Source organism: Ochotona curzoniae, unplaced genomic scaffold (assembly GCF_017591425.1).
Source record: "Ochotona curzoniae isolate NIBS_2020 unplaced genomic scaffold, NIBS_Ocur_1.0 contig_2321, whole genome shotgun sequence".
NCBI lineage: Eukaryota > Metazoa > Chordata > Mammalia > Lagomorpha > Ochotonidae > Ochotona > Ochotona curzoniae.
Genome location: NW_024465421.1, coordinates 20,390,723 through 20,412,289, shown reverse-complemented (window position 1 = coordinate 20,412,289; position 21,567 = coordinate 20,390,723). Strand labels below are relative to the sequence as shown.

Below are 21,567 nucleotides of genomic sequence, written 5' to 3'. Positions count from 1 at the left end.
CGTATTTAGTGCTGATATATCTCTATACATATATCTCTATATATATACCACGTGGATTTTTTTGACTTGTTGTATTAAGTTTTCTTGATGCTCTATTTTTTTGGATATTGGTACGCCTGTAATTGAGTGTACGTTCTAAGCTAGCCTGGGAGGCACTGACTTGATTGAGTTCTGACTGGTGCACATCTTACTCAGATTGTTAACTCCATATTGTGTTAAACAATGCACCCTCTCTTTTATCCTTTTGTTAGCTGGAATGATCTGTTAATTCTTGCGATGACAAAGGCTCTTGTTCCCAGTGTTGAATGCTAGATGTTGCTTTCCTGACGGTTCCCCTCCTGAAGTGTTGCACACGGCTAAACTTGTTTGTCCCTTTTTTTTGACATTTATGTTCCCGTGTACCTTGTCTCCTCTCTTCTACTCCACTGCATGTTCCTTCATATGAACTTTATGTTGAAAATATACTTATTGTTTCTGTGTTATCATGGAGTACACGCATGCTTTTAAATCTTCAATTATGCAATATCTTTTAATTTGCTTTTACTGTCTCTTTATTAAACTTTTAAATGATATGACATTGCTTTATTGAAATGATTTGTAAGTTAAAATGGTTATGAAATAAACGTAATTACAAAAATGTATGATTTTTGTTATGCACCTACTGCCTTTTATAAATTAAATGCATTTTTGTTTTTTGTTTTTTTTAATGAGTAATCACAGTCATAATGCATGCAACTGACTGGATTGTGGACTGGCCGTAGAATATGCACTCATTTGGGTTTTCTATGTACATAGGTCAATAACGCCACAGCACGTGTAATGACAAATAAAAAGACCGTCAACCCTTACACAAATGGTAAGTAGAGCTCCGTCAGCCACTCGTGAGAAACCCGTCTCTGGGTCGGTGAGGTTATACGACCAGTGAGTGTGCTTCCGCAGCGCTCGGCACAGCCGGGACACTGCTGTCCATCCTCACTGCTGGCCTGGTCCAGCAGATTCAGTAATCCCAACGAAGGTGAAGCTAGGTCTTGGTTACACGTGCATGCCCTGGGTCCAGTCTCTCTAGAATGGCTCCCAGTAGAGGCTGAGATGCAGTAATTATTGCAAGATTACCTTGGTTCGTTTATTTGGCTTTGTCACGATAAGTTGAGGGGAGGAGTTGGTTGATTTCTTTGGTTGGGCACTGCCATCATCTTGAAGGTTGCTAACTGGTCCTGAAGTCTGACCATGTCATATGGGTCTGGCTTTGAGCATTCTCTGGAAGGACCTGGCTTTTAAAATGGCTGGGAAGTGGTCTGAAGAGAGTTGCACAGGAATAGCAGGGTGAATGAATCCTTTGTTTTTCTCCAGGTGGCTCAGAGAGGCCCATTTTGGGCCAGGGAAGGGTGTTGCTGTGTGCTCCTAGCCATGCTTTTCTGCCCAAGGAAACTGATCATAAGATGAAATCACAAATGTATGAGAAGGGTTACTGGAAGTACCCAAATGTTCTCAAAATGAAGCTGTTAAAATAATCTTCTATGCTAATCAGATTTAAAGTGGTTTCAGAAATTGTGAAAAATGGAAAGAAAAGACAAAGCACGTTTTGCTTACATGTTTGATGCTCCTTCATAATTATTTGTACCAAAATTTAAAAATAATGTTATGCAATAAATCTAAGTTTCTGAGTGGACAGGGTGAAAGTAGGAAGCATTCTTTAATGAACTAAAAAATATCTTAGTTTTAAAAAGTATGCAGCATGATTTCAAGATATGATGTAACACTGGAAGGTGCCTCTCTTTGATTTATATGTTTGCAAAAATGATTTTATTACTGTCAAAGGGAAATCCTAGGAGCTTCCATTCTCAGAGCTTTAATTATACATGAAACATGGCATAACTCAGAAAAAGAGGAATTAAACAGAAGAAGTATTGAAATCAAGGGCAATTTTACCTTCAGTTGTATCTGAGCCAATCAGTTTTGGCTCCAAAGTAAGCTTCTTTTTTATGTTGCATGGACTTTAAAAAAATATTTTGGGGAGAATGTGTGCTACCAACCACTGGTTCACTCCTCAGATAGCCTCAGTGGTCAGACCTGGCTCCAGTAAACCCAGGAACTTGAGGTTGATCCCAAAGGAACACCCCTCAAAGAGTGGGTACCGAAGTTTGGGAAGGGGGTGCAGAAGGGAGGTATGTAGAGAGGCTGGTCAGTGGGCACAGCGATGCAACTGCTGGACAGGAGAATGACTTCTAATCTTGCAAAGCACCGGAAGGCAACTATGGCCAGTAACACGAGTGGATGTCTCGAAATGGTGACTAGGGAGGAATACAAGGAAATCCTGTATAAAAGTGTGTGTTATAGTTTATATGAAGTGTCCACATATCTGAGGTAATATGAGGTAACCTGCTACCCTGATTTTGTCATTACTATATCCATGTTTTGAAAGGCCACCCTCAACCCCCCAAATCTGTGCAATTACTGTGTGCCAACTTTTAAAACATATGCATATACATCATCTTGTAACTGAAGAAAGAACACCCCGTATTTATGAACTTTGGCCTGCCATGAGTGTGTCCTGGAGCTCGCTCATCCAAGGACCTCAATAGATCCACTCTGGGCTTGAGGCAATGTCAGGTGCTGATGGGTAGCTCTCAGTGCCAACATTGCCATTCACGGCCGCCTTGGGCATGTGTCCTACAGAGGCATGGCAGGCAGCTGCAGAAGGCGAGAGAGGCTGATCCCTAACACGCAGTGGAACCCTTTGCCAGTTGTCCCTGAGTGAAGGGATCACGGGTAATGACATGGAGATGGGTGTGACATTGCAGGTCTTTTAAATGCTCGTAAGAGAAGGCTAGAGTGAGGCATGCAGGCTTGGGGAAACATTCCATGTCAGAAAACTCCACAGAGGGGAACTAGGGATGCTCCACCATTGCTCTTTGTATAAGGCTAGACCCCTGGCATTAGTCACCCATCACACAGGGGACCCGGGCTAGACCCCTGGCATTAGTCTCCCATCACACAGGGGACCCGGGCTTGCTTGCATCGGGTTCCTCAGCTGGGCAGAGGGCAGCTTCCTGCCTGGTCAGAGGCATGGGCCTTAAACCTGTCTCTTGCATATTGTTAACAATCTTAAAAAAGAATAAAAGCTTAGGTATCCTTAGGCAGGTTATCAAAGCCCTGCACTACCCCAGTTGGCCAGCTGCTCAAATCCGTGTATGGAGTTGGCCCTGTGTTCTCAGTGTGTGTGAGTATTGTGGGTGCTAAAGTACTCAACACCATTCGAGGTACACAGAGTAAAGTATTATGGGCTTCAGTTTGTTTTTTTTTACTATTTATTTTTGTTACACAGTCATCTCAGGCAGTCATCTTTTTATAGTGTAGTTTGTATGTTAACCTTCCTGGTGCTGGTGGACAGTTTAAGAATCAAGCATCAAGCATTTGTATACTAACAAGGGCTGAATAGGCTCTGGGAAACCCAGTTGTTTTGTATTTAGTTTGTTGTCGTTTGGTAAAGCAAAAGATTTCTCCACTGAAAAAAATAAAAGGGAGGGGGAGGCAAAAAGAGAGATGTTGGATGTGCAGCCTCCAAGCCCGGCAGGCGGTAGGAACAGTGATGGCAGCCATGTGGATTCAGTGTTTGTCCCTGGTCACCTCTAATATGGCTGTCCATGGGGGAATTCTTTGGTTTAAGGATTTATCAAGTTGAAACAGTTAGGAGGAGAGGTTGCCAACATCTGCAGGTTCACTTCTCGGATGACATAAACGACTGGGTCTGGGCCAGTGTCAAGCCAGGGACTTCTGGTCTCCTGTGTCTGGCAGGAGCCCAAGCACTTGGCAGGCACTGGTGTTGCTGTGGGTATACACACGTTTGCCTTCTAACACCCAACACGGCGTCCAGTGGAGACATTGGGGAGGGCTGCCATGTGACAGTGGACACACTCCACCTGGGGCAGGGGAAGCACTGGTCCTGATGCTGCCCTTCCTGGCCCAGCCTCCAAATGCTGCTGGTATTTCTGAGGCAGCGCAGTGCGGGACCCCCGACGTGCCTGGTCTCTGCTCCATTGCCTTGTCACGTGGGGGTCCCCGAGAGGCTGTGAGCGGTGGGTTTTTCCCCAGCTGCTCTCCTTCAGCTGTAAGCCTCATTGTTTGGTTTAATGTCCTTGATCAAAATCTGTGAATTTGCAGGGCCTGGAAATGTATGCAAACTGCCTAAGAAATTAAACAATGGGATCATTTTGTCCATCTTCCTGACAGCGCAGGCTCTTATCTCCAGCAGGGTTATCCCAGGGCTCTCTTCCAGGTACTACAAGGAGTCACACAGACTGTGAGCTGCTCTGCATGCGATTTGCATACATTTACATAAGCCTTGCACAGTCCCCAGGCCGGAACAGAGGTTATTTTTCCGGAGCTGCTTTCTTCCTGCCTCTCCCTGGAATACAGTCCTCCCCAGCAGAGTCCTTCTGCACAAGCTCTGTGGCGTCCGTCGGGAGGCAGCCGTACTGAGGTTGGAGGGAGGAGGATCCCAGAGGAATGCATCTGTTCTCCCAGAGAAGCCGGACAGTGGCTTTAAGTGGCAGGTGTGTCCCGGAGAAGTGACCAGGACCTTGCCAACCTCACAGGGGGTTTGTGAAGAACTGGAGAGAGCTATTGAAGGAGCAGGCAGCCCAAAAAGCTTCCTGTGAAAGATGGTCTTGGACAATTTTTTTTAGACATATTACAAAGGCCGGTGTCACTGAAGCCTAAACAGAAGGACAGTGGCATAAAATGAGGCAACTAACAGGGCTGGAGTGCCGGGCTCCTGGGTCAAGTTGTAAAACAGCAGTGTTCACCTTTAGTTCCGTAGGAAGCTGTGAGATCCTGGCCCGCAGAATGACATTTTTAACTTATTCTCCACGCATGATTTTGGCCACAATGAATAGAATGGTGGGAAAGGAGGAATAAGGAAATGGTGAGGGTTAGGACATTTTTGCAATCAAACTTGGCCAGGTACAGAATAGGGGCCCCCTGGTCTGAGTCGGTGGCTGTGAGGAAGGGGAGACATTCCCCAAGTTTAAGCAACATGATTGAGTAGCTGGCAGGGTGTGCAAGGGAAGGACACGGTGGCATGCTGGGATGTTATTTGATGCAGGGGACAATTTGATGAGGAACCGGTTTCAGGAGTGGAGGGTCAAGTCGGCCTTGAGTGTTGTGCCTGCCACATGCTTCACCTTGTTTGGGCGAAAGGATCAGAGAGGGGAAGAAATGTGACACATTCCAGCAAACTCTCCCAGATTTCTGGTTGGGGTCTCAGAGGGAAGAGCTTCGGCGTGACCTCTTTCAGTTCTTAATGGCGGACCCAAGGTGGCACGAGTCCCCTCGAGACGGCGAGTGTCACTTCACGTCTTGTTTTTATACTGAATAGATCTAAAGCATGGTAAGCTGGGAGAAGACACATAGGTAGATAGATAGGTGAGTAGGCAGACAGATGGGCTGACATTTATCTGTTATTGGTTCAAAGGGAAAAGCAGATCAAACTGGGGGGAGAAGCAGGATTTCTAAGCAGTCTCAGAGAATTCTTTGAAATCTGTATCTTTACAAAAATAAAAGGCCACTGATATAACTTAGGATCCTTAAAAGCTACATCAAAATTAATTGATTCGCCCACTTTTATAGAATGGTGTGCCCCAGGTTTATATGCAAAATGAATTATTTGAGAGAACTAATAAGGACATATATGGGGCTACACTTTTGATATAATGGGCAAAGCTGCTGTTTGAAACCCTGATATTCCATACTGCATTGCCAGCTCTGCTCCTGAGGCAGCTCCCTGTTAATGCACCTGGGAAGGCAGCACGAGATGGCCCTGGTTCCTGGGGCCCTGGCACCCACACGGGAAGCTGGGGAGGAGTTGGCAGCGAGTGGATTTCAGCATGGCCCATACTTGGTTATCGCAGCTCGTGGGGGAGTGAATCATCAATGATTCACTCTGTGTCTGTCTCCTGCTCTGCCTTTTGAATAAATTAATTTCAAAAGATAGAATATATACATATTCTATTATATATAATAGATATATTCTATTCATATATATGCATATTTATTAAACCACACCTGAGTGATTATGTGAACAAGCCCCATCTTTCTACTAACAAAAGATCTGCAAACAAAATTTAAGATAGGATACGGAAGGAAAAAAGCACTAAATCCATATCCATGGACTATGACTCCACAATCAAAGAAATGTAATTTCTGGGAAGGTTTTTAAGACTCGGAGACCAAATGTTAAATATGTCTGTAGCTTTGTTTTCAGCCTCTCTTCTGTGTCTTTTCTTACATTCCAAATTACTTGAAATGCCGGCTATAGTTCCAGGATTCTCAGAAGTTGGGCATTTTCCTTTTGAGGAGGTAGTGGAATTTCGTTTGGTCAAATTGAAGTCATTTTCTACATTCTTAAGACACAGATTCTGAAATGTTGGGTAATTTCTGTATCACTGGAGAAGTTCTCTAAAGCATGATGTGAATAGTATGAGAGGAAGGTGTTAGTATAAGGGCTTCAACCATTGGGCGGCAGGTGTCAGAACATCATGTCTCCTTCTGTAAGTCTAAATTGGAGCCCAGGAGTTGTATTAATTTTCCTCCCACGTAAGTCAGATGTAACACCTTGGAAAAATCCTGTCCTCAGATCACCCTGGAAGCTGTAAATCACCTGAGTTAGTCAACTTAAAGCTCAAAGTGCTTAGAAAGAAAATAGTCTTAGAAAGTTTAGAAGATTCTGGATTTTCATAGATTCAGGGGCAAATCTATTAAAATGCTGAGCTTCTGCCTCCCGTAGTTGATCTCAGGAATACCTCTTCTTTGAGAGAGGACCACTCCTTTATAGGAAAACCATACAATGTTTCCATTGTTGTAGGTATCTTCTTGGGGACATTGTGGTGGCATAGCAACTTGGGCCTCTGCTCGTGGCACTAGCATCCCATATGGTTGTTGATTTGAGACTCAGGTGCTGTGGTTTGGACCCAGCTTCCTGCTGAGGCAAAGCAGTGGAAGATGGTCCACGTGCTTGAACCTCACACTGCTGTGGGAGATGCAGAGGAAGCCCTGATGGCTTCAGCATTGCCCAGCGCAGACCACCATGGACATTTGGAGGAGTGAACCAGCAGATGGAAATGCTCTCTCTGTCTCACAGTCTCCCACTTTCAGACTTTACCATTGCCTTTTCTCAGGAACATTTACTGACTTTCTCCCTTGACCCTCTGCCAAGGGATGCAATGCTAGCACATCTCTCTGAGTCCCTCCAGAGAGCTAGAATGGGTGTTTCCATAACGACTGCAGAATATCAGCCCAAATCCCTGGCAACCTGATTTTCTGTATCGTTGCTTCCCACACAGTATTACATGATTCTGTATTGTGCTTCTGATTTTTAAAAAAATATCCTGATGTGTTCTTTCACCAAATAAAAATTCCTGAAGAGTCAGGAGTCATTTTACAGGAAACTGGCCGCTCAGAACACTCAGAGAATTTACAGAGCCTGTTCATTCTCTGTACAGGTTATCTGAAAGTTACCTTAAACATCATGCGTTAATTAAGAATTTTTATAGTTCCTGAATGCATGAAAATGTACTCCCCACTCAGCCTCAAGGGGATAAAACACGTTGTCCTTGCTATTCGTGAGAGAGTTCAGAACTGTCTAATACGTTGCGGTCAGGATTAGGATCGGTGGTTGTTAGAGTGGTTCCAGGTTTGTGTGTGAGCATTCAGATTTTGGTGAGCTGAATGTGGAGGGAGAGGGGATATGTGGTGGATTGTCAACTGTGATACATGAAATAAGACAAAAAATTATTGTAGCAGCTCTAGTAAATATTGAAGCGTTTGAAAGTCAACTATAGCTTCGTCTCCACAAGGCTCACCTGTAGCTTCTTCATAATGGCCTTTCCTTAACTCGTGCTGGCAGAACACTAAAGAACATGCTTCCATTGTCTTATGCTTTTCCAAACACTCGTGGCCAAACTGCCTATACTTTATACTGTAAAATACAAAACAAAAACCTGAGCACGTTTTGATATTTGGCTGATTTGCAGTGATAAAATGTGTTGCCTCGAATGTGATCCTATTTCTCTGTTTTTTTTTAAGGCTGGAAATTGAATCCAGTTGTGGGTGCAGTCTACAGCCCCGAGTTCTATGCAGGTAAAGAGCTTTTTTTGCATGATGTCTTCTGTGTCTTTCCTGCATTGGCTTTGCTGCTGTCAAACAATAGGTTTCATAACATTATCTGAACTGAGGGAGTCCCCATCCTAACAGGTACTAAATGATTTCCATGGGCTAGACCTGGAGAGTCAAAAACCCTCTCAAAATCGAAGTGAAATCGTACAAGTCACATTTGGGGACATTGACGAGGCCACTGTTCCTTGTGATATTTCTCATAGGTTTTGCCTTAAAAAATAAAACAAAAAACAAAAACAAATTGAGGCTTTAGCTTTGTTCAATCATATATTGAACAAATGAAGTGGCCTTGACATTCATTTACTTCCACGTGCCTGAATGTCTGTTAGCTGTATGTGTCCATTTGAGATTGCGGCCAAGCAGAGAGATGGCTCAATTATTCCAATAACCATGGTGATGATTTGGAGTTATCAAGAGAAGACATATTAAGAAAACTGGAAAAAAAAAAAAAGGTTGTGCTATCCTCAGCCATCCGTTTCTCTCTGCTTTGCCTGGTGTGTGTCGCTCCTCACCTTGACTCCAAGCATCCTTCAGTTGGGAATCCAGTATCTTGGGAAAGCCAGTTCTGGCTAAGAGCGCATATGCTGCAGCTCTTGGCTCAGCCTTTTGCCGCTGCCTTGTGCATAATGAGGCTGTTAAGGGTACCTAGAACCTGCCAGCAGATTTGGCTCATGGGTGCAGAATTCTCCCTGGGAAGTGGTTCTTGCTGTGAAGTAAGGGAAAAACAGCCAGTTGCTCTAGAGCTTCTCGGTGATTTCGCCAAGGTAAGCTGCACCCCTGGCTGTGTTTCTTCCTGGGGGCTTTGGTCCCTGCCTCTGCTTAATCTTAAGCATTGACCCCAGGAAGGAGAAAGAAACAAACGGTACTGAGCTCCCCTGCATAGTCACCAGTTGGATAAAGATTTTAAACGTGGGAAGTCAGAGAAGGCTCTGTGTGATGGCTGAGCTCTGCACGTGGGGTGGGCCAAGTGCACAGCCAGCCCCCTTGGGGGAGTGTGAGCAGGAGCCTGGTTCAGTTCAGGAGACTCCGTCCCTGGAACTAACTGCTGACTCTTGTGGAGGAGACATCACTCTAAGGCTTTCTGTGACATCATGCACACCCACCCATAACCAAGCATGGAGCAAGGAGACCATGGCCTCCCAACCCGGGCTCCAGTCCTGGCTGCCCCGTGCACTAGCTGTGAGACTCTGGGAAAGTTGCTTAACCTCTCTGTGCCTCAGCTTCTTTGTCACTGACTCCAGGTGTTTATTTCAGTTGAGTGAGTTAACACAGGGAGGGTGATTTATTGTAATATGTGCACATCTGGTAAGCAAGAATGCAACAGGTAGTCTTCCCCCTCTCGGCTTGGAGGGCAAGTGAGCCGATAGCGGGTCTGTTATTCAGCCAAGAGCTTCTTTGCCCTTGTTCCTGGGAGGACTAGTCCTTTTACTTCTCAGCAGGTGCCTGTTTATTGTTGGGCTCAGTGCAGCCTGTTAAAAGAGCATAAGCCCTCCTCTGTGAGCATTAGCACAGGTAGTTCTTGTCCAGAGCCATGGTAGAAAGGGAGGTCCTCAGATGGTGAGAGAAGATGGAGACAGCAGCTGCTGTGCGTGCACGAGCCAGGCCTGAGAGTGGGCAGCAGCATGAAAGAGGGTGTGTGAAAGTGTGTGTGTGTGTGACTTCCTGTTCCCAAGGATTCAGTCAAGGAGCACTTCCTGTGGGAAGATGGGGTAGAGATGTGACAATTGGGATTGGAACCAGAAAAGGAGGGGTGGTGTGTAGTCGTCCTTGGCCATGAAGCACAAAACCATCTCCTGCACGTGTGCTCTCAGTCCTACAGGCACATTGGTGGTCTTTCAGTGACCACTTAGATGGGGAGACAGCTCGGACTCATGTACCTGGATAAGAAAAAGTGATCTGCACAGATGTTGGAGTGTGAGAACAGCCCTTCAGGTTAGCCCAAGTTAGCCTCAACACTTACTCCTCACACTGTAGTGAAAGGCTGTGTTGTAAGACTGAAAGCTGTCTGGCAGCTGCCCTTCTGACCCCTGACAGTGCCTCAGTGTACTCCGTCCTCTGGGCAGTTTTCCAAATGTGGAAGGTGAGGTGCGACAGTTCCCAGCCAGGGAGAAGGAGGCTAGACTTTGAGACCCACCTGAAAGCAGTGTAAGCTGCCACAGAGCAGTGTGATGGAGCGCTCCTGTCCTCAGCGTGGATGCGCCCGTCTACCACCCCATCCACGAGGGTGTCCCATGTGATCACGTCGGTGGTGGCGAAAAGGAGCGGAGAGAGCAGGCCAGCGAGCCTACTCCAGGAACCAGGGCATAGAACAGCAGAGGTCAGGAACAGGAATGGCAGTCCTGGGAATGTCCTGACTCGCCAGGCACCTGCTCTGTTGGCTTCTGTCATGAGTGTCGGGTGGGAACAGTCCATGATACTCAGCAGTGAGGAGAAGTCTCGCTCTGGTGGTAAGATTCTACAGAGCCTGGGAATCCAGCTGGCTCACACCCACATGCAGGCGCTGTCCCTGTGCAGTGCATGCATGCAAAGATGTAGGCTTTGCATACATTCCAGTCCGTAAACAGGTGTAATTATAACTGTCGCCCATCTGCATAACCGTGACTAAGAACTTAGGAGGCATTTTAAATTTCCTTACCTGTAAAAATAGACTGGGCTTATCTTGCAATTTCGAGTGTGCCTCAGAGCTGGAGCGAAGACCCTCTTTCATTGATTGGCTTGGAATGTTCGGGGGCCAGCTCTGTCTTTGCCCAAGATAGAAAGCCACACTTATTAGTCATGTCTGTATGGAAGACTTTATGCTAATGGCAGTTTTTATAATATTCCCATCGTATCATTATTGATTTTTCTGAAGCTTATGCAGAATTAACAACCCAGCCTCCAATTGTCTCTCAGACTGGGGCATGGAAAGTTCGCATATTTGGTAAATTAAAATCAATATTTTCAATCTCTCCTAAAGGTAATTTTCCTAATTTAGTGGACTTTTCCTTAACATTTATTTTCACTTTTAATTATAAAATGGCAAGTTATTGATTTTCGTATAGAACCTGTTGAGGCCCCGAGGGCATTTTTATTGCTAACCCGGGGTGGGGGTGGGGCTAGCAATTGCGCTTCTTAATGGGGACCTTTAATTACTTGCTGAACAATATTAATTTGCTTTGATAAATTATGACATTCTCTCTCCTCTCTTTCTCTCGCTCACACACACATTGCAGGGGAAACATTTAGAAAGCTGCAGGCAGAAGGCCCGTCAGGGTGGTTTTGCCAAGTTTTTAAGTCATACCTGTAAGACCTCTTTTAAATTTTGATCCAGTAGCAGCCTCCAGAAGCAGGTGTATGCAAATATTAAGCAGTGTATATATCCCATAAACACATGTGCATGTAAATCTTCCGTCAGGGCAGGTGGGCGTTTTCCTGTGATTCTAAACAGCATTGATTATTTCCCTGAGACTAGCCTGCTCCGGCTCCCCGAGGCCGCTTCTCAAGACAAATGATTGATAAGTCAATTAGAGTCTAGATGGATCCTCTGGACTGCGGCCAGTGTCTGCGGCCATATCATTTTTAGAGTTTGAATAACATGGAAGGCACGGCGTAGGCTTAGCGTACCAGTGAGGAGCTGCTCCCGGGAGTGTGTCTCGTGCTGTGATGCGATTAGCAGCAAGCTTTCCAGGAATCAGAGGAAGGGCTCTCAAAGGGAATTCCTACACTTTGCACTTCGGCGGGGCGAGTTCCTTTGCCCTCCAATTAAAAAATAAATAAAAGGAAGTAGTATCTTCTGGAGATAACCATGCTATCTGGCTCCCCAAGCTGTTGATTTAAAGCTCCTCTAATCTTCATAAATAAGTAAAACAAAATAAAAATAAATAACAGAAGGTTACCCAGAGTTGTCAGCATGCTACTGACAAATGGCAAATTTATCAGTTTCCCAGTTGCCAGCAAGATATACGCCGCGAGGCACCCCCACACGTATATCATAGCCTGCCAACTCATTTCTGTGATTAAATATTCCATCAGTGAGGCTATAAGGCAGCAAAGTTTAACAAGATTCATAAGCTGTACCACTTGAACACACATAACTCACTTCAATGGATGGCGAATACCCCGCCTGCAAGGGAAAAGGGGAATTGAGTTAGATGACTCAGGGAGACATGATCGATAGGAAAAGGAGATCTAATGAAATGCAGATCCATGGTACAGCCGGTCACCACCACTGGAGACACACAATGAGTATTACGAGTAGGAAGTTGTGAGCAGGCCGGCCTGCAAGCCGGGAGATGCTAGTGAGCTATACGCCCCGCAGACACCAGCATCCTTAGCAGTGCTGTTGTGGAGGAAGCAGGGGGTCCTGAGTGCACACACCTCCTTCAAGCCAGAATTTCTAGTTCTGAGTCAGAGATGCTACAACAGCCCTCTGCTGGCTGACAGATCTGGACTGCTGGGCCTGCCTCCTGGCATAGCCACATTTGAAAGGGAGGCAGAGGTGCTGAGAGCAGACCACGTCAGGTGCCATCGGAGGATCAGGGAGGAAATGAGTGTCAGAGAGCGGTGCAGTCAGTGCTGATTAGGCCCAGGTTGGGGCAAAACTCGGCCGCTGACCACAGGACTAGATGCCAGCTGCTGTGATGGCAGAGTAGATCGGTACCTTGATTTAAAGAGTAGCAGAGCAACAGTAATGGCTTATGTCAGAGGGCAGCTGTGTCCGACCTTGGATGACCCAAAGGTGTTGTTCTTCTGTAGGCTTTGGACCACTGTGCACTGAGATTCATCACAGAAATGGGTCTAAAGAAGGTAGCTGAAGGCTTCTTCCTCACTGTCCTGCTTTCTTCTCCCTTCTTTGAGTCGCATTGGCAGATGAAACACTTTGTAACCCCTTCCTCAAAATTTGTGCATGGTAATGCTTATAACAAGTGCCTATAGCCTATGATAAGTCCTTGATCCAAGTTTGCTCCATTTTGTTTGGATGAGTTTTGCAAACCTCTAGAGGACTAAGCAGGCCCCTGTGCCATGCATGCTTTACCTTCAGATGCACAGCACGGGCATCAGAGGTGCCTCCCACAGCCTATGCCCTTCAACACAGCAGCTGTGCGGAGGGCCTCCTTGACTCGAGCATGCCCGCTGCCTGCCCAGAGAGGCCCAGCCGGACTGGATGCAGCACGACAGCTGCAAGGAGCACTTTCCTTTGAACACTGACCTTTGTGTGCTGCTTTGTATAATTTACACATCTGCCAAATTCAAATGCCGTGCACTTCAGTGAACTGGAACGGAAGAATCCAGATCTGAGTCCCCAAGCAAAGGATTTTCGGGCCGGAAATGTTCCACCTCAAGGAGTTTATCTCGTACATCTGCTTACCTCGCCCTGCTCGCTCCTCTCCTCCTCCCAGCTGTCTGATCAGATTTTACTCCATCCTTCTCACATTTGGCCTTCACTTTTATCCCCGTCCTTCCGTATCCCGCAGAGGGGATGTTGATGGAGTCCCTGAGGGTTTCTGAACTTCCAGTAAGATCAGCGCTCACTTGTACGTGAGAAGCTGCATTTGCTGGACTCAGTCTGCCCTCTTGCTATTGCATGGGAAGTCTTTTGAGGAGTGTACCCCCAAAACAGAGGTTGGCAGAGCACAGCCTAGACAGGTGGTCGCTGAGACCATGGGAAGACGATGAAGTGCAAATATGTGGCTCTTGGGTGAGTTCCCTTGGTAAAGGTTGAGGTTACTGTTACCGATGCTCTGGGCCATGCAGAAACATGAACTGTTAACAGTGACCCCACTGTGCGCACTTGCTCTGTGCTGAAGACTTTGAGTCTCCCGAGATCCACAGGAAACTGCAGCCTGAATCTTGTCATTGTAATAAGCATTCTGGACTGTGTCCTGCCCCAAATAAAAGGGCTGCTTAGTGTAGCTCCAGGGATGACTAAGAGTCAGTCCACAAGCCAGCCAGTTCTTGGAAATGGTCAGGCTTTTGGACAACCCCAGGCCTGCTGAGTTAACCCCTTCAGGCATCACAGTATCCCCTCAAAAATATGTATCACAGATTCAATATATGGCAGCCTGCTTAGTGATGTTAATGGTGACCGTGATGACGATGGTGCAAGATAAGTGATCCCACTTGCACTGCCTGGTTCTAGAGTGAAAAGATCAAGCCAAAATCGTTTATGAAATGCCTCGTGTGTTTTAGTGCAGAACAGTCCGGTACCAGTTAGGAGGTGTTCTAAATGTTGCAGTGGGTAAGGTCCTTGGTTAGTTGCACCTACCCCTGCTTGCAGTTATAGGACAAAGGCATCCACAGAGCACACCTCAGGAATGGGCATAAGTGTGTTCCTGAAAAATTGTAAGGGTGCTGAAAATTAAATCGCCTGTAATTTGCATGTGTTTCAAAATAGTTGTTCATCTCCTTTTCCACCATGTGAAAACCTGTGGACACTGTTCCTGGCTATGGGTTCCCCTAAGCGGTGGTCCTGCCCAGCTTAGAAACAACTTCAGGTTGCATAAACACACAAAACTGCCAGGTTAAGCCTTGTTGAGTTTTGGTTTTCGTTTTTTAAAGAGTTGCGCAATTTGAGCATATGCTGCATGAATCTTAGTGCCTTAAGCAGCTGTCACTCAGTTGTGTGACGTTCATCAAGGAAAAGTTGGGGAATGAGATCACAGCAATTGCAGCCCCTTAATTCATCCTTCAGTATGAATGAGACACTAAGTGCCAGGCATTGTGCTAGGTGCTGAGGGGCCGGAGTCTGATGCCTTCTCTCCTGTATGAACAGGGAGAGAGCAGGAATCATCTGAACTCACTGTTCAATGAGCAAAGTGAGCACACACGGTGGTCCAGTGGAGGTGCTGCGTGAGCAGACGCTAAGGAAGCTCATCGTAGGGGGCAGTGTAGAGGATGTGGTGGGAATCCTAGGGTCTTTAGAATCCACTGAAAAATGCTTTAAAAGAAAAGCACACGTGCGTGCTTGATATTCACCCAGCACCTACTGGTACGAGTTGGAGTCACGTGGTTTCCGCAGACAGAGATGTGTTTAGCTGAGATCACAAGGTGCCTTCTAGACAAAATGTGAGAAAAAAAAAACTCAAAAACCTGAAGTTATCAGAGGAGGGACCTGTGCGTTGTGGAACATCCCCTTGAATAGTAGGCTGCCGTTGAAAAGATAATAAATAAAAGCAAGCACATGTGGACACCTGTTGGCTCATTAGCTCACAGCGGGCTAACATGGCCCTTCTCATCATGGCCAACGCTAACAGGAGGGGTCTTTTAAAAGTTTGTACAAAATGTGGGCCATGAAGGAATGCATTTGTTTCTCCCCCAGAATAACTTTTCTTATTTTTATTTTTTAAAAGATTTATTTCTTTTTATTGGAAAGTGAGATATACAAAGAGGAAGATCTTCTGCTCGATGATTCACTCCCCAAGTGGCCTCAATGGCTGCAGTTGAGCTGACCAGGAGCCAGGAGCCTCTTCTGGGTCTCCCACATGGGTACAGGGTCCAAAGGCTTTGGGCCGTCCTCCCCTGCTTGCTTTCCCAGACCATAAGCAGGAAGCTTGGTGGAAAGTGGAACAGCCAGGACATGAACAAGCACCCGTAAGGGATCTCAGCATGTGCAAGGCAAGGACTGAGCCACTGAGCCAGTGCCTTGGGCTCCTCAGCGAGGTTTGGATGTGTGTGTCTGCGTTACCGTGCGAGTGTAAACCGGTCGGCTTTGGACATGATTTACTCCTTCAAAGTTCGCAGCTTCCTCATTTGCCCAGCTGATTAAGTTGTGTAAATACAGTCAAATCAGCCAAATATTACTTAATAAGCTATGTGTTAATTGTAGGTACTCATTCTTCAAAGGGAAAACCAAGCTGTCCCATTGTCTTTTTAAAAACGTAGAGTTGCCAACTAACAAGTGGAGAAATCCCACTTCGGTGAACCATTTGGGTGACAGTTAACGCATCTCTACAAGTTCTGTGGGACGGTTGCAGCCCATCACAGTCACAGTGTTGGTTTATGAAAAATTAATAAAGCCAGTGGAAATGGAATTCCGCATATGCATTAGCAATTTATACCAAAAGAATCTGCCAGAATTAATTATACCTTATGCTACATTCTAATGAGTTTTTCATTAAACTGTATACCATTATGGAAACTAAACAAGGATTATTCAAAGAATAATGCCGGTGGCTGTTACTATTTTTTTTTGAGAGATTAAATTAGTTAATGGGTTACACATTTAAATCTGACACAAAGGTTAAATCGCTGTACACTTACCATTGTATTAAACCCAGTATCATTTTGAAACATAAACAGCCAAATACTACTGATAAAAAACATTTCTGAGAAAAAATCAGGCTGTGTGTGACTAGCGTATGTTTGATGTACACATGGTATCATAATGATGTGAACTGTCCATATTCTGTTGTTTTTGAAATAATTTTTGCCAGCTTGAAATTTCTGTTTGCTTGTAACTCACAGTGAAATTGTGCGTGTGTGTGTGTGTGTTTAAACTTTATAGGATTCCTTTGAGAAGGTCAAACTCGATTTTCTACTTTCACCAGAGGAATGAGGTCAGGCTTTTCAACCGAATCTGGAAAGGCTTGGGATGGCAGGCCGAGATGAGCATCTCCTTCTGCACAAATACATCCAGCCCTTCTGAGTTTCTCCTGAGTTTCTCCTCTCTGTATTTCTTTCCTCTGTGCCTTCTGGCAAGCTCATGAGTAGGATTTTCTTTTCTACACAAGATAGGTTCCCCCACGGATTTCAATGGTTGGATTTAAGGCCAACATGAGCTGGAGGTTCTAGTTCATGTCTTTAGCCGTGGGGAGTCAAGTGTCTCCAGCTGCAGGCAGCAGCTTCATAATTGGAAGACATGGTTTGCTTGAAATGGGGACAGTGGGTGTGGCTCGTTCCTGCCTAGGAGGGTGTGTCGCCAGGACCCAGCCAATGTTGCTGTCTTAGATACTGTGAGCTGTAGAGTTGGATCAAGCTGGCCTCAAATTTCTCTTTCTTCTCATGGCAGTTTTCTTTCTGAGCTTCAATTGCCTTTTGGATTTGGTAAAGAATATGTGCACATCTAGCACAGCTGGTACATATCTAATGCCCAGTGCCGCCTTGGTGCCCCCTCTTATTTAAATGAGCTGTACTTGATGAGGTCTTTGCAGAATCCTACTTTGCTCTGCTGGGAGCTGGAGCCGGAAGCTCGAATGCACGTGCAGAATCTCGGGCTGCATTTCTAAGTGTCCCCAAGTCGTCCAGAGTTTAGCAGCGTTTGAGAAACAAAGTCGGAGGACACCTTTTAGATGTAGGATCACGTTCATAAACTTAAAGCTCCAACTTTCCGAGGGACGAAATTGACATGCATTCTACTTCTCATGAGTAAATTGCTAGCCATGCTTCTTTTTTTTTTAAATTCTGAAAAGCAATGGACTCAAATTTTGGATGATTTTGTTTTAATGCCTAAAAAATGTTTTTAACAAAAATAAAATTAATTTTTAGACTAGATTGCTAAGAGGCTACTTTTGAAAGTATTTACTGATAGTGTCTGGGATGGCTGTTAGTCCACTGGTGATGGTTCCTCTGAGGGTATTAGAACTTGGGGCCAGCGGACTCTGGCCGAGGGCCGGATAGCAGACCCTTAGCTTTTGTAGACTGTTAGGTCTGTGCTGCAACGATTCAGCTTTATTCTTTGATCACGAAAGCACCCATGCTTCAGTGGGTGCGCGTGGCTGCATTCCAATACAGGTTTATTAATAGACACTGAAAGCTTGAGTACTCTGTGATTTTCATTGGTTACCAATTGTTACCCCCTCTCTTCCCCCCCATTATTTGAAAATGTAGAGACAATCTTTAGCTCACAGACTATCAAGAAGCAAAAACAGAATTGATGGTGAGCTGAATTTGGGCAAATGGCTATTTAGCTTGATGAGTATCCTTAAAAGTCTGGGTTGAGGTGCCTAGTTGGTTCGATCCTCACTCTGTATCACCAGCTCTCGGTGAACTGGGGCAACATGTTAAAGCTCCCCCTGCCTTGGCATTCCCAGCTCCTAAATGGCTCCGCAGCAGTGTGGTTCAGAGTGGGTAAGAATCCACAGGACAGACTGAGCAAACTTCTTCTCAATTCTAAGATAGTACACTTTGGGTTTATGATTGCACTGTTATCTCCATCTTTTCCAGGTCTGCTGTTACGGAGCCATAAGCTTTTCTTTCTTTTTTTCTTCTTTATCAAAAGGCAAATTTATACAGAGTAGGAGCTCTAAAAAGAAAGATCTTCCATCCACTGGTTCACATCAAGTGGCTGCAACAGCCAGAGTTGAGCTGATTCAAAGCCAGCAGTGAAGAGCTTCTTCCGGGTCTCCCATGCAAGTGCAGGGTCCCAAGGCTTTTGGCTTCCTCCACTACTTTCCCAGGTTGCAAGCAGGGGGTTGGATGGGAAGTGGAGCAGCTGAGATATGAACTGGTGCCCATATGGGAACTGGTGCATGCAAAGCAAGGATTTAGCCACTAGGCTACTGTGCCCGGATCAGCCATAAGCATTTTTAAACAGTAACTAATCAGAGAGAACCTTGCTACAGAGAGCCTTTGTAGTATGTTTGTAGTTATTCTGTGAAGTCGGAAGTCATGTCAAAGTAGCCCCTATGAACAGAAAACCAGGAAATGATGTATCTATTTTTCTAGTGCTATGAAAATCAAAAACCTACACAAATGATTGGAGTGCAAAATTATGTAGACTGCAGACAGATTCGCCCTTAGGACTTCTTTAAATACAGAAATCCCTCGGTACAATTAAAACATGATTTGATTTATACAAATTAGACATACATACATTTCCCTGCAACATCTGTGTCTAAATGGAAATCTCTCCCTACTTAAATCTCTCCCAGAAACCTCAAGAGACACTCATATTTCAGACTGCTATAAGGGCATTAAGTATGAAGTGTGGAAATACTCTTACATGGGTTAGCTCTGTGCTAGTCTCATGCTAAAAATGCATGACCATGAGGGCATCCGTCACCCGCTGGGGACTCTGCTTACATTCATCAGGCAGAAGCAGTAGCCAGCATCAGCAGGTGCTTCCAGGCAGTTCCCTGCCTCTTCAGGAGCTGGGGGCCCATGAGACACCCTCCTGGGGAGCCCTTGCTTGATCCTCACAGAGTTTGTTTTGTGGTAGGCTAGTTAGCTGCCTGCGCTGTTATCCTACAGGACAATGGCTTGGTTCCCTTGCCGTGAGGAAGGTCTGAGATGGAGTTGTTTGCAGGTTCTGCTGAGGCCCTGTCCTCAGCCTGCAAGTGGCCATTCTCTCTGTGTGTGTCTCCAGGGCCTTTCCCCAGACTCTCATTTTTGTAAGATCACCACCCGCATTGGGTTAGTGCCCATTTGTAGGACATTTTAGCTTTGTGTCCTTCCTGATTCTGTCTTCAGATAAAGGTGCATTCTGGGGCCGTGGAGGTTGGCACACGTGCATTCGTGGGGGACACCATTCAGTCCACAGCCCCGGAGCAGGAAGGGCCTGGGTGAGCTGTGTCCCCCCACCAGGAATGTCCAGCAGGTGGCTTCACGCACCTCCGGAGAACTCCGGGACAAGCTGATTTGACGTGGGATACTGCTTCTGCTAAAAATGTGACAGAACCAGGAGCAGAGCTATCGGCACACAAGGCAGCGAAAGCAAAGCAAAGTGGATGTTACCCTCTCCCCTCCTTTTTGATCAACACATGTACTCAGAACAGGTAGATTGAGCTGTTTTCCTCCAACGCATGTGGCGTCCACCGAGGCAGGAGTCTGTCTCAGGGCGCCTGAACAGCTGCAGAGTCACCCGTTTGGGAGGTGCAGCAAAGCCAGCACCACGTATCACTCTTTCCTGGTGATTCTTGAATTCTCGGGGGGGGGGGGGGGAATCTGAGGCCTCCAGTTTAAGGATGGAAAGAGCTCACGCCCCCAGATTAGGGAAAGCGATTTTTCTCCAGTGTTGAGATGCTCACATCCTCGGGCCCCATGCTGGGCCTGCTAAACGAGGAATGTTGCATGGGGGTCCGGGCGCCATGGGGGTCCGGGTGCCGTGGGGGACGGAGCAGGTGTTTGTGAGAGGACCCTGCGGCATGGCTGCGGCCTCCCTGCACTCCTGTCCCGGGGACGTCTGTAGATATCTCTGCCTCTCCAGGCTCGGGCTTTGTTCTTTGAATGACAGTAGTTTCTTTTATTCTAAAGGTAAAAAGCTTTAATTCTCCAACAAGGAAAGGAGGATGGAGTCCTTGATCAACCAAGTAGAGGTTTCAGAGCCCAGATAGGTTGATTTTCACCTAGAAATTGCCTCTGATGGATGACAACCTTCTGGGGAAAAGGCATAGTTGTTTTATGACTTTTCTTTCTTCCTGGTTGTAAGGACCAGCACTGTCTGACATTTCTTATTAGGGAGGGACAGATGCATTATAAATATTGGCAGATGTTGTAAACAATTTTTTCTGTTTTTTTTATACACAATATATTTCTAGCATTGAAAATTATTACCACTGAACTTTTTCAGTTATGACAGCAATCAGTAGAAATATGAAATGAATTTTTTGCCATAGTCATAATAGTTATGAGTAATAAAAAGGTTCCAAAGTAACTTCAGCAATTTATCTCAGTGAATCATGTAACAAATCATGTAGACAAAGGTTTGCATTGATATTCAGAAACAAGCCTTTGTTCACTTTTCTTTTGTCTATGTAAGGAAGCTTCACAAAGTCCATGGAAAATGGTAATTAAATATTAATTTATTTTGATGCACTTTTTAAATCCATGTCTTTTGTAAAGCACAATATGCTTGCATTTCCCGCGAGCATTTTGAAGTAGCCTTGTATTTATCATTGAATGTGTACGCGTTCCAGGGACAGCACGTGGGCCGTTGACAAAGTGTGCAAAGTTGAGCAGGCGTGCTCGGAGCCTGCTGTGGTGCCGGGCACGTTGCAGAAGCAGCGGATTCCCGTGCAGGGATGACACTTGAGGCCTCTTCTTTTCGTAGCTGAGCCCTGCAGACAGAGGGGGTGCAGGCTTTTGAGCTCTTCTTCTGGATGGAAGGGTTTTCCTCTGAGGTCCCTGCTGGTTGTCAGCAGTGTTACCAGGCAGCAACCTCAGGATGGCAGTGCCCCTGAGGGAGGGTTCTGTTTTCATGTCACTGGAACGGCTCACAGTAGGAGAAGTGCACCTTAGCATAGCTTGCAGAGTGGGTGCCCAAGAAATCCTGTGAAATCTTAAGGTGTTTGAATGAGTTTTGTTTGTCAGATCTTTTTTTTTTCTTTCCTTTGTGCATTTCACTGGAAATACAAGCATTCCACTGCAAGTCCCCTGGCCTGTTTTCGTTATGGGCACATTTGAGATGAATCAGCTGCTCCCACTTATCAGTTGGAAATTTCATTTAAAAAAATACGTATAACAGGAAAGAGCCTAGTGGTC

The 21,567-nt window shown here is 45.7% G+C and overlaps 1 protein-coding gene across 14 annotated transcripts in view; it reads left to right on the top strand.

The window, feature by feature from the left end:
* RBFOX1 (RNA binding fox-1 homolog 1) overlaps positions 1 to 21,567 on the top strand; it is a 1,044,467-nt gene that overhangs the window by 949,574 nt on the left and 73,326 nt on the right. For all 14 annotated transcript variants that reach the window (XM_040973377.1, XM_040973373.1, XM_040973376.1 and 11 more), the window contains 2 exons: positions 796 to 856; positions 8,083 to 8,136. In XM_040973377.1, coding sequence (XP_040829311.1) covers positions 796 to 856; positions 8,083 to 8,136 — 115 coding nt within the window. The remainder of the gene's footprint in view (positions 1 to 795; positions 857 to 8,082; positions 8,137 to 21,567) is intronic.